We start from the raw sequence: 12,012 nt of genomic DNA, 5'->3' as shown, positions 1-12,012 counted from the left end.
CAGGAGCCCATCATGGCTGATGTCCCTGGCTTTCGACAAACACTCGTATCTGTCGACAATAGCACCGAGCTTATCGGCGATCTCAGCCACGAAGTCGATGGCAACTTCATATTCACAGACCGTTGCGCAACTCCAGGTGGATTGCTTTACGTCCGAGACGATCAAGCTTCGAAGCGCATCTACCATATCAAACACGTCGAGCCCGGTAAGGCTACCGATAAAGACTTATGGGTTATCACCGACAATATTCGCAAGCTGGAGCCTGATCAACACAGAAGCATCGTCATGGCCTTCGACAAAGGCTACAGCCATCCCTGTGGCGAAAGCAGCTTCGATAGTGCTCGTCATATTCAAGCCCACCTTCCCGGAGCTTGGGTTCCCCTGAGCCTAGGCGTTCAAATCAGTGTGACTGAGAAGAGTCCTCACGGCAATGTGGAATTGAACGATTTCTCCCAACAGACGTGGGAGCCTGACTCTTGCGGAGCCTCCGAGCCCGCCATTCAACTCCGACTGAATGTCAAAGATATCTACTTTCCCACGCCGTCTCTCCCGGTGATTTGGAATGGAGCTATGGTTGGAGGAGAGGAGCCTTGGGTGCCTGTCGCCGACCACCGGTCCAAGGAGGCTCTCGAGCTTGTTGCCTATGCTCTGAACAAAGTCACCCCTGAGGAAGGTCACCGGCTGGCAGTTGATGGAGTTCGGCTTTCCTTGCGTCCTGATGAGGAGTGCTCCACCTGTCCCGTCGGCAAGTCGCAGATTCACAACGTTATCAATGACGATGGCACGATAGACCGATACGAAGATCAACAGGCCGCTGTCGAGATCACCCGCAATGAGAATAACAGGAAGCCTCCGTTCAACATTGAAGCGTGGCTTCAACAGAGCTATTGCAACTCGTCTCCCTGGTTGCTTCTCAATATGCGAATCGATATCAATCCCATGTCGCTGATTCACCGCGCGTTGGGTTACATCACAAGAGACGCCACTGCAATGTCGGCGGCTTGCAGATCAGCATACGGCACTGGTTCATTTCAAGTGCAGTTCGCGTTCCGTGACCCGAGCCTGAAGAGTTTGGTCCCGTTCAGCCAGAGTTTGCAACCGACATCGAGCATCAACCACGCCAACAAGATCCAGCCCCCGTCGTTTCCAAAGAATTTGAGGCTGAGGGATGATCAGCTCGCTGCCGTCAACTGGATGCTGGAACGAGAGAGTGGAAAGGACGTATTTACAGAGATCGAGATTGAGGAGACTCTTTTGCCCTCCGTGAATGTGCGGATGTACGGAGTAGCCCAGGTCCAGAACTGCACGCGAGGAGGTGTCCTGGCACACGACATCGGCTATGGCAAGACCATCATCACCTTGGCTTTGATTGATTACAAGCTCGGCGAGCCCCAAGACACCATCGAATCGATAAACGAGCGCTACCGGTTGGTTAATGGTAACCGCTTGTTGCACCTGAAGGCAACTCTGGTCATAGTCCCCCATCATATCATTACTCAGTGGGCGTCCGAGGCCAGAAGATTCCTCGGCTCTAAGCGAAGAATCCACGTCATCCGGAAGGCCACTGATATTGAGCGGGAGAAGTTGATCATGGCAGACGTTATCATTGTCAGCACAGTTGGCCCGACCAATGACAAGGCCATGACGGCTCTGGCTGCCGCGGCCGGGCTTCCCAAGCTTGCTAAAGGGACCGATCGTTCTAAGCAGGAATGGTACTGCGCAGCGCTGGAGACCTTAAGAAATGTCGGCTTCGACTTTCAAAACCCAGATACTACAAGCGAGGAAGAACTGCGACGCCGCCTCGACAATCTCCGGCTCGCATCCAAGAGCATTGCCGAAGAGGCAGCTTTGAACAATGTCGGCCCAAGCTCTCGCAAAGCTCAGCTAACAACCACATCGAAGGGATCCAAGGAGCCAACCAAGGAGCAGCAAGCTGCTGCAGCTACCGCAACAAACTCTCAGGAGGAAGTTCCAAAGCTTGGTCTGTTCAAGACAGCACGGTTACTGCAGATGTGCACTTTTCGCAGAGTCGTCTACGACGAGTTCTCATACGAGAACTTTGGCGCTTCGCTGTTTTTCCAGAACGTTATCGCATCGTCGAAATGGATCCTTTCTGGTACCCCGCCGACTGGCAGTCTCGGTCAGCTCTGCAAGATCGGCTCGCTAATCAACTCTCATGTCGCCCGGGTTGCTCCCACGCCTGGATACTTTCCCTACGTTACCAATGGACCTGAGGTGGCCGAGTTAACACAGGGAGAGGAATTTCTTGCATTCCGCGATTGTGCATCGGCCCAGTTCGCGCTGGAACGCCATCAGCAGGGACAAAGGTTCGTCGAACATTTCTTCCGAAAGAACGAGACAGACGTTTCCGACATTCCCGTCATTGAACGTATCGTTCTGTCTACCTTGAACCCTCAAGAGACTATCATCTACAACTTGGTACAGCAAGCTCTCCGCGACGCCATGTGGCATGAACAGGGCGTCAGCGGTTACTTTGCACACTTGATCGTAAACACCCTGAGCAATGAGAAGGGAAGCCGAGCGGGTCAGAAGGTCACAGGGTCTAAGGAGTCTGCGTATGCAAGCACCATCGATGCCCTGAACATTTTGGCATCGGTATCAGCCTCATACAACGCGTTCAAATGGATTCCTGGCAACCAAGCCGTGACCGCAAATACCATCACCACGGGTTCGAATATGCGGGGCATGGCTTATTTCAACCATTGTAAAGAAACCCTCTCGTCTTTGATTGATTTGATGATGTTCCTAGCAAACATCATCAAGAAGGACAGCTCGCCTCGGGACGACACTCGCAGCAAGAGGGAGGCTGCTTACATGGAGCACATGCAGAAGCTCATCGCGAACTTTCGCGCAGCTGATGGAGGAGCTTTTGGGGACGTGGACTGCATGCGCAACGTCAGGGAGACTGTCATTCACAAGAAGCACATCAACGGCGCCAACTACCGCTACGTCATGCCTCGGGGTCGTTTGTTGTGGGACGCTGAGAACTGGGCCAGAGAGAAGGGTGGCCCAGGCCGGTATGATCAGACAGATTGGTGGAAGATGGAAGATGTTGACGACATACTGGACGAAGAAGTCAGCGGACTGATGCACCATCTTACTCATATTTCTCCAGACGATCCGATTGACAAGATGGATTTTATCCGACAGCTGGGTGCACTCCAGGATGACCCGAGAAAACGCAAACGAATTGCTAGCGCCGTTGGTCTCAAGAAGACAGACATCAACGAGGACATGGACAAGAAGGTCGAGAAGTTTTTCAAGGCCAAGGACGAGGACGCCAAAGAGACCAAAGAGACCAAGAAGGCCAAAGAGGCCAAGGAGAAGAAGGAGGCCAAGAATGAGGGCAAGAATGAGGGCAAGGCATTCGAGTTCGGCGTCAAGCTTTCGTCGAAGCGACCAAAAGTCAACACGAAACACACTGTGCGATCATCGCTTGTTGACCAGACCCTCGACTGCTTCATGCTCGTCATCCAGAGTATCGAGTCCGGCATTATGGTCACAGCTGATGCATGGAGAAGAAGTCTGTTCGCCATGAAGGCTTGCCTGATCATGCATCGCAACCTTGAGGCCTACGGAGGCTTCGCTGTCGGATGCAACAAGTGTTCCAACCAGATCACCGATCTGAACAAAGGTTTCTTGTCAGTCGCATGCGGCCATACGCTCTGCAGCACCTGTTTTGCAGAATTCAACAGTTTGACAAGTGAGAAGTGCCCTTCTCAGGGAGGCTGCACGGCCATGTCTCGAAGCACCTTCATTCCGTGGTCGATGCTCATTCACGATCCTGAGTACAATCTGAATGATGATCTTGCCGCTGAGCCCAGTAGCAAGGTCAAGTCAGTGCACAACGTGATTCAGAACGAGATCGCGCCCTACAATGAGAAGGTTCTTATCTTTGCAGCTTACAATGGCATCAAGATTCAACTTCGGGAATTCTTGACGTCGCAAGGTCTTGCAGTGTACCTTACAAATGGAGCCAAGAACGACCCTGAACAGATTGAGGCGTTTAAAAACCACAAAGGCACCGCTGTCCTCATCCAGAGTCTCATGTCTGCCGAGAGCGCTGGCACCAACCTGGTAGAAGCGAATCACGTCATTTTTGCCGGTGCCCTCAGCACCGACACGGTCAACTACGACATGTACATGAGACAGGCAAAAGGAAGAGCTGTCCGCCAGGGACAAACGAGGGGCGTTATTGTATACCACTTTGTATCTCTGGGCACTCTTGAGTTCGACGCCATGAACAGGCGCTTGAAGGGAAAGCTGACCGACTGGGGCGAAATCCCTGGCCGTGTTGATCTCCCCCTCGCAGACCCTGCGCCGGTCAGCCCGCACTACCCCATCATGTTTCGCCCTTTCATCAATGAGGTTCAGTCCGAGAGGCTTCTCAGCTCTGTTGAGTTTGAGGAGTTTGAGATGGAGTGAAGGTCGCGTTGGATAGAGTTGGGAGGAATGTCGTTTACGAGGATTTGCTGAAGTTGCCGCGAGCGCATGGCTATGCACAGATTGGAAGATGTTCGTGCAGGGCACAAATTGAGCTTGTTTACGACCGATTTTGGAGGTCATGAGATTTGGAGTGTGGATGAACCCAAATGAAGGGGGTTGAATTCTGTTTGAGTAACCGGAAATGGCCAAGGATTGGAGGCCTGGATTGTAGAGTGTCACGTTATGGATTTGCGAAACGGAACTGTCATTACGGATTGCTAGCTCAGAAAACATCAAAGATCATTGATCACCAACGCTGTGTTCCCATCGTGTGATTTTCTGCTCAGTGTTTTAGAGGTTGTCCTGAGCCCTTTGGCTGAGGCAAAGGCCCCGAGTGCGAATCGTAGCATGCCCTCTGCTGAGCCCCTGAATATCACATCGCGCCGTAAATTATCTATCGAACTTTCAATTGTGTCTCAATTTGGTGATTTATCTATGCGACGCCATTTCCCGAGACATGCCCGACGCCAGCCTGACCGAAAGATTTTCAAACATGACCAAGCCTGAAGATCCAAATACTCAAAAGCAAGAGGGCGGCGAAGTTGACCTCCTCCTCGTTTCCCTAACCCCTCAACACCTCATCCTCACACCACCGCGCTCACAACTTAGCAACAGGCATCCTCTCCGGCACCTGCACCACAACCCCCTCGCCCTGCGCCTCAATCACCACCTCCTGACAATCCTCCACGGCCACCCCGCTCGCGAACTGCGTCACGACGAAATCGATCGCCGTGCCGGGCGGCCCCAGCGCCACCATCGGCGCGTGCCACGTCCCGGCGCCGTAGGTCACCGCCTGCCCCGGCGTCGCCACGAAGGCCTTCAGGTTCGCGAGGTCAGGTCGTCCGGGGCCCTTGCCCCCCGTCTTCGGCGCCGGCAGCGAGGAGTCTTCGCCCTCCGCGGGGAGGGTGGGCGCGACGATGACGAGGTATGCTGCGTGCGGGACGCCCGCGGACGCCGCCAATGGCACAAAAGTCTGGGTGGTGAAGGGGTGGCGCTCGAGGATGTCGACGCGGAAGAGGCCGGCGCGGGAGGGCCCGGCGTAGGTGTAGGGCAGGAGGGTGGAGATGGGCGGGTTTCCGGAGGGGGACGGGGGCTGTTGGAGCTGGCGGGCGGCGCAGGAGAAGATGGAGACGATGGGTTTGGAGGCGGCGGAGGGGGCTTGGGCGTAGAGGTCGGCTGGGGCGGAGACGTTTTGGTACTTGATTGCGGTGTGTTGGTTCGCGGAGACGGCGTTGTGGGAGAGGGTGGAGGGGAGGGAGGCGGAGGGGCGGATGTCCGGGTGCGGGTTGGCGATTACGTCGCCGAAGGGGGCGAAGGAGGATTGGGAGAGGGGAGTGGCGGGGATGTGGAGGGAGAGGGATGTTGTGAGTTTTGTTGGCATTTTGGGCGGAGTTTCGTGGTGTCGATGGTGAGATATTTGGTGGTATTGAAGACGAGATAGGGAGGTACGAGATGAGGTTGAATGAGGCTTGGCTGGTTGGTTGGTTGGTTGGTGTGAGTGAATGAGAGAGCTTGGCCGCTGCCGGAGCTTCTTCAGTTTGGGGGAGCTTTGGGTGGTGGAGCTGCCCGGCGGCCGTTGGTCTGTGCGTACGTGCCGAAGATGTGGGGTTTTGGTGATGGGGCGAGATAAGGACGGGCCGGGGTTGTGGTGGGGTTGCGAGCAGATGCCATCTTGGAGGGACTTTGGGGTGCTGGAACGCTTTGTCTCGGAGTTCCCAACCGACGGGCACCTTCAACGTCTACGGTTGAGAGACGAACGGTTTCTTTTGGGTTCACTTCTCCTAAATGAGCAGCTTACGGCTGAAGGTCTCATCTGTTTGCTAGCAACTTCTTCTCGTCTCTACCATCCTTCACCAGAGCATGAAACTCAAAAAGAGCTTCAAGGCCTGAAAAGCAGTTGACCGGCGGACCGAGGCTTCTCCCAGAGTCATCCATCATGCTCGTGAACTCAATCTCCTCACTACCCCTCAGCTAGTTGTGGGGGTCGGTATCTGACGAAGTAGAGGTTTTGAAGAGACATTCTAGAAGCCATTGGGAAAGCGAGGGATCGCTGAAGGACGAACGATGTCTGCCTGGCTTTGTCCTCAAGAATCAGGGCGTCTTCTTAAATGCCAGCTTCCGATGTTAGGTGAAGACGTGCCAACCACCGGCTTCTCATGTAAGCATCCGTTCAAGTTATCAAAAAGAAGTGCCTTTGACTTCAATTACATAATGAATCAAACGGATACTTACTTCATGTCGGGTGCCATCAAACGGAGAGGCCCGGGCCACAGTGCGAACTTCAATGGGGCCGGGTGAGGTGTTTGCAACTGAAGCATCTCTGCAGGTCAAACGGAGGTCAACCCTTTATCCCTCAACTTCACGATAATGTTCTGGCCAACATTTCATTCCAGGGCTCAGTCGTTCACTTCACATTCCCACCGCACTCCCATCACTATCAGAACTTCGACGCTGACTCTGCCTCAGCGCAACCACTATAGCCTAGCCCCTCAGTCCTCCTACCCTCACACATGCCCTGACACCTTCCGTCAGAAGCCCTCCTACCTACCTAGAATAACCTCACATTAGCTCCATTTCGCTTGCCCAATCCGCGAAGGACCCCGATCTATCTAACTCCCTCGCTGCGCGTCAAGAACGCTAAAATGGAACTTCGTCCAAACCATCAATTCAATCCTTTCGCGTCCGATGAGGAGCTTGCGCAATATGACCTCCCCGACCTCCCAGCAGACTTCGACAAGATGGACTTCAAAGACCCTGCCACTATGTCCAGACTCCTAGGGATGCCCGTTCCTCATAAAATACCAGCCGAGGTCCGCAAGGATGCAAAGTCACTCTCCTCCTCACTGCTGGCAAGCTACGACCGCCTGAGGGCCATCATCGCACGCCACGAGCCCGCCATCCACCACCGCTGGTTGCGGAAGAAGAGGCACCAGCGGCTTGATACCCTCACGAGGGCTTGGGGTCCCGGTATGGCTGCTGTGCACCGTCCCGACTTTGACGCGTGGCGCAAGCAGGAGTCATCTTTGGCGGCTTTCCGCCAGGGAAGCACCCAGGATAGAGACTGCTTCATGTGGCCGTACATCAACCAGGAGGACCTGCTGAAGCCGAAGACGCTGCTGCTGCTGCTCAACGCGCGGGGCCGCCACCATCCCTCCCACTTCGCCGGCGCCGGCGCCGACTTCGACGCGATGCATCTCGGCTGCGTCACCCAGAGGATTGTCGCGGTGTTTCTCAATTGTTACGTCATGATTCTTCACGGGGCCCGCGACGCCCGTGAGTATGGCAAGTTGGTGGCGTGAGAGGAGCATCCCGACGCGTTTGAGTGGATGCGTACCCGAAGACAATTCATGCCGGGCGAGGGCCTTCTCGTCCTCGAAGCACAGGAGAGGACGCTGAGTTTCCTGGTCAAGTGCTGCGAGCTCATCCTCCACGACGTCCCCCCGGACACGCTAACCACAGACGTCTTTCCCGTCCAGCCGGAGCCCGAGTTCAAGAACGAGCAGGAGGCCGATGGGTTCGACTCGTTGGCGGCGATGGCGGCGGAAGCTCCTTACCGCTTGCCCGCGCGCCTCGACCTCGACCGCATCCAGTCCCTCCTCGGCACCAAGGTGGCGGCCGCGCGAGACCACATCTGGTCGCTGCGTGAGGACCCGGGATACTTTGCAGAGCAGCTCGCCGAGATCACGGAGCATCGACAGGAGATGATTAAAGACGTCAATGGCAACGCGCATCCCACGCTCAGCCGCCTTAAGCAGGACACCTTCTGGGCGCGGGTGGTCGCGGAGACTGTGGCCAGAGCGTACGACGAGCTCGAAGTCTACACGCAACTCCACGACCTCGCGTTGGAGCTGCGGCGGGTGCTCGCCGCTCACGCCGGGTCAATACACTCGTCCAAAGACCTGCCCGACGAGGTCATGAACTCCCTCCTCAAATTTCGTTTCTTCCTCAACGAAGCAGCCAAGGGCCCGCTTGGGCAGCTTAAACAGAGCGTTGTTGCCTCCCCGCCGATGCGCCGCTTCTTCGCGCGCGACCCGCCCGTGAACGCCTCATTCATCGGTATCAAGATGAAGTCCGGGGTGAAGATGAACAAGATCGAGACGCAGCTGACGCGGCTCCTCCGTACACTCTGGGAAGACGGCCAGAATCTCTTCTTCGCGAGCATGCCCCTGATTCTGGACGAGTTGGAACGCCTGCTGCACGCCGAGTCGCAGGCGAAAGAGCTGGTCAGTCCGTATATTGCCAGCGTCATCGGCAGCCTCTCCATCATCTCGCAGTGCATCTCCCAGCTCGACCTCTACCAGCCTTGGGCACGAAGCTACATGTCCAAGATGGTGGACAGGGAGGATGGCTTGAAAAAGGAGTTTGCGGTGCAGACAGCAGGGCGGGCCAAGGTCATGGCGGTTCTGAGGGAGAGCAATGTTCTGCCCGCCGCGAGGCTGGCCGAGCCCTCGAACAACAGGTTCGCCTACCCGTCGGAGAAAAGGCGGACCAAGGCGGTCACAGCCACGCTGATCGAAGCCGAGAGGAATCTCGACGCGGTCTGGGCCGCCGTCGACCGCCTCATACTTGGAAAGGCCGGGGGCTTGTGGATGGATGCCGTGAGACATGTCCTAGAGCACAACCGCAGCCTGCAGCGCACCCCGGAGTGGGTTGATGAGCCGGCTACCGGGGAGAAGAAGCCTAAGCCGACGGACGTCCAGGCCGACATCGTTTATCGGCCGCTATCCACACTGTACTTTGAGAAGTCAGGGGAAGCGGCAGATGATGCAGCCCAGCTTCCCAAGCTGAAGAAGAAAACAAAGGGCGTCGCACCGCAAGACCCAGCAGAAACGTCCACTCCCACCACCGAAGCAGCTGCTCACATCGAGACGTCCGCGCCCCCCATCCGCGTCGACGCCCGCTCCTTCAAAGTCTTTCGCACGCTCTTCTTCGATCCCAACGTCACCTCCCATCCGGGCCAGGTTTCGTGGAAGGACTTCCTTCATGCCATGACCGGAACGGGCATCTTCGCCGCCGAGAAACTGTACGGGTCCGTGTGGCAGTTTGAGCGAACGGATGGAGACCAGAGCCGGATCCAGTTCCACGAGCCGCATCCGTACAGCAAGATCCCGTTCGTGGTGGCGAGGCGGATTGGTCGGCGGTTGAATAGGAATTATGGATGGACTGGGGATATGTTCGTGTTGAAGGGAACCCAATAGGGTCTGTTTCGGAAGGGCTGAAAGAGGAGGAAATTCCAGGAATTCAAAAAAGCACGCCGAGTTTACATTCATAGCAATGCTGGTTTAATCAAACCGCAGTCTGCTCTGCAGAAACATCAGGAGACGCCGTCCCTTCTTCTGCGCCTCCAACACTCCTAATAATCCGCTCAAACACACCAAACCGCAAACTCACAATCGAATCATGATCTGCCTTCGGTACCACAGAGCTCGAGAACTTGATCCTCTTCCCCCTCTGCTCCTCCCTCCAACACTGCTCAAACCACTTGGGCCCGTCATCCGTCCCAATCATCGCATCCGACGCCGCGAAGAACACCTCAACCTCCAACCCGCCACCCTCTCCCAGCTCCCTCTCCTGCTGCGCCAAAAGTGGCACCAGCTTATCAAAGTCATCCCATTCGCCCCAAAACATCTCATTCCCATCCCTCTTCAGCAGCAGCACCGCATCCTGCCCCAACCCCTGCACGCTCTCCGCATACACCCGCTTAATCAACGTCCCCCAGATCTTCTCCTCAAACTCCGCGAGCCGCACGTCACTCACCCCGGGCGCGGTATACTCCTCCGCCGGCGTGCCCGCTAGACTCGGCACGATCCCGCTCAACATGCCGCTCACAGCGTTGCTGAACCCGACCGTCGCAGGGACGAGGCTGCGCACCATGAAGCCGGCCACCTTGTCGAACGACCCGACCAGGCCCTGCGGCAGGGTGCTCGTGAGACTCATCATCGCGGCGCCAGAGTGCGAGGGGTGCACCCACGGCGCACACAGCGCTACATACGGCCGGGACGGAGAGAGCAGGTGGCGGTGGTGCAGCAGGGTGTTGAGGGCGTAGAGGGTGCCGCCGGAGTGCGCGGCGAGGGCGACGTGGCGGACGCCGAGGTGGGCGAGCAGCGCGGGCACGATGGCCAGCCAGGCGCGGGTGCGCAGGTTGGGAGGCACCGGGGTGGTGCCGCCGAAGCCTGGGCGGTCGATGTCGATTATGCGGACTTTGTGGCGTTTGGCGAGGGTGTCTTTGGCGATGTGGAGATAACGGCTTGATGTGTGTGTGAGATGGGATGAGATGGGGATGAGATGGGTTTCTTACCTTCCGAGGAGGGGCCCGCAGAGGAGGAGGACGTGTGTCGAGGACGGGTCTGACGGGTCGTTGTGGCCAAAGTCGGCGTATGTCACTTGGAAGTCCTCCGGGAGGTCGGGAGTTGGGGGGAGGGTGAATTTGCGGTTGAAGCGCGGGTCGTCGAGGTATTCTGCGGGATCGGGGAATTCTCGCGGCGGATTGGGGTCGGTTGCTGGCGGTGGGGTCTGCGAAGCCATCGTGATGTTGAAGTCGGGTGTTGCAATTGAGTTTCGGGCTGGGGTGTCAGGGTTCCTCCCGGGGAGGAAGCTTCTCTTTTCTTCTTGAAGAGCTTGGATCGGTTTCTGGGGGAGATGTTGAAGTTGAGTGGTCCGGCCATGATGATCGCGCATTTTATGTGGGATGGTTCGCAGACGCTAGGCGCCCGGTTTGCTGCGCCGCAGCGTAAGCTAACGCGTGTCAGACTGTCGAGCTGGGTCAAGGTGCTTATCTTGAAGGATGGAATGCTGGACGGGCCAGCCTTGGCTTATCGGCTGGAATGAGTGGCTGATACAGAACCTCAAACGAGGTGCTTCAAAGCCTTGAATATTGAGAATTGGGGGCTTGTGAGTTGGTCTTGAATATTTGGGTATCTCAATATGAGTTTTCGGGCTCTAGTTGGAGAGATTGATGGCAGGCGTATTGCGGACTTGCCAAGACCCGTCATCTGGTGGTTAGAACATGAATGCCCACACAGCATTATTTGTCTCTTTCGTATGTCAAGAACAAGGATGCCTCTGATGAATATCTGAGGTTGAAGGTATCGATGTTACTACCATGTTTCAGTCATGGCGCCGCCGGCCGTTGAGCACCAGACGCAACGGCTTTTCTTCTGCAGATGTTGAACAGACTTTCTTCCAAAGCGGTCTCTGAAAATAGTCTCGGAAAGCTAACTCGATCGAAATTTGGATGGAAAGAAAGCGTTACACACACAAATACCAGACATTCAGACATGGCGATCAGCACGCATGTCGCGCCTCCGCCAAACAGTCTCATCAGTCAATGCTGCATCGCCAAGGCTATTTCCACTCACGAGATGAAGTGGGTTGAACTGGATTGTAAAGCCCAAAAAGCATGGTCATTGGGTCATAGCACATCTTTATCCTGTTGGAAGCAAGTTGGACAGCGAGCATTTAAGCCAAGCCTGCCCCATAGAACTCCATCTCCAACGAGGAAAATAA

The 12,012-nt window shown here is 56.0% G+C and overlaps 5 protein-coding genes across 5 annotated transcripts; 3 read left to right on the top strand and 2 right to left on the bottom strand.

Annotated features, from left to right (window-relative positions):
- Nucleotides 1-12: 12 nt before the first annotated feature.
- Nucleotides 13-4,446, top strand: lds (Transcription termination factor 2; the record flags this gene model as incomplete). Its single annotated transcript, XM_037328235.1, has 1 exon — nucleotides 13-4,446. The coding sequence occupies one exon, from the start codon at nucleotides 13-15 to the stop codon at nucleotides 4,444-4,446; it is 4,434 nt and encodes a 1,477-aa protein (XP_037172640.1).
- Nucleotides 4,447-5,104: 658 nt separating this feature from the next.
- CGCA056_v012990 (Ureidoglycolate lyase) lies at nucleotides 5,105-5,887 on the bottom strand (the record flags this gene model as incomplete). The annotated part of the gene is made up of 1 exon (XM_037328234.1): nucleotides 5,105-5,887. One exon carries the CDS (start codon nucleotides 5,885-5,887, stop codon nucleotides 5,105-5,107), a length of 783 nt encoding a protein of 260 aa, XP_037172636.1.
- Nucleotides 5,888-7,148: 1,261 nt separating this feature from the next.
- CGCA056_v012989 (uncharacterized protein) lies at nucleotides 7,149-7,805 on the top strand (the record flags this gene model as incomplete). The annotated part of the gene is made up of 1 exon (XM_037328233.1): nucleotides 7,149-7,805. The coding sequence occupies one exon, from the start codon at nucleotides 7,149-7,151 to the stop codon at nucleotides 7,803-7,805; it is 657 nt and encodes a 218-aa protein (XP_037173414.1).
- Nucleotides 7,806-7,832: 27 nt separating this feature from the next.
- CGCA056_v012988 (uncharacterized protein) lies at nucleotides 7,833-9,704 on the top strand (the record flags this gene model as incomplete). Its single annotated transcript, XM_037328232.1, has 1 exon — nucleotides 7,833-9,704. The coding sequence occupies one exon, from the start codon at nucleotides 7,833-7,835 to the stop codon at nucleotides 9,702-9,704; it is 1,872 nt and encodes a 623-aa protein (XP_037173415.1).
- An 88-nt stretch (nucleotides 9,705-9,792) lies between these two features.
- CGCA056_v012987 (uncharacterized protein) lies at nucleotides 9,793-11,031 on the bottom strand (the record flags this gene model as incomplete). Its single annotated transcript, XM_037328231.1, has 2 exons — nucleotides 9,793-10,753; nucleotides 10,805-11,031. The coding sequence occupies 2 exons, from the start codon at nucleotides 11,029-11,031 to the stop codon at nucleotides 9,793-9,795; spliced, it is 1,188 nt and encodes a 395-aa protein (XP_037172961.1).
- Nucleotides 11,032-12,012: the final 981 nt, after the last annotated feature.

Source organism: Colletotrichum aenigma (genome assembly GCF_013390185.1).
Source record: "Colletotrichum aenigma strain Cg56 chromosome Unknown KSG_Cg56_contig09, whole genome shotgun sequence".
NCBI classification, from domain to species: domain Eukaryota; kingdom Fungi; phylum Ascomycota; class Sordariomycetes; order Glomerellales; family Glomerellaceae; genus Colletotrichum; species Colletotrichum aenigma.
This window is presented reverse-complemented; position numbering and strand designations above follow the sequence as displayed.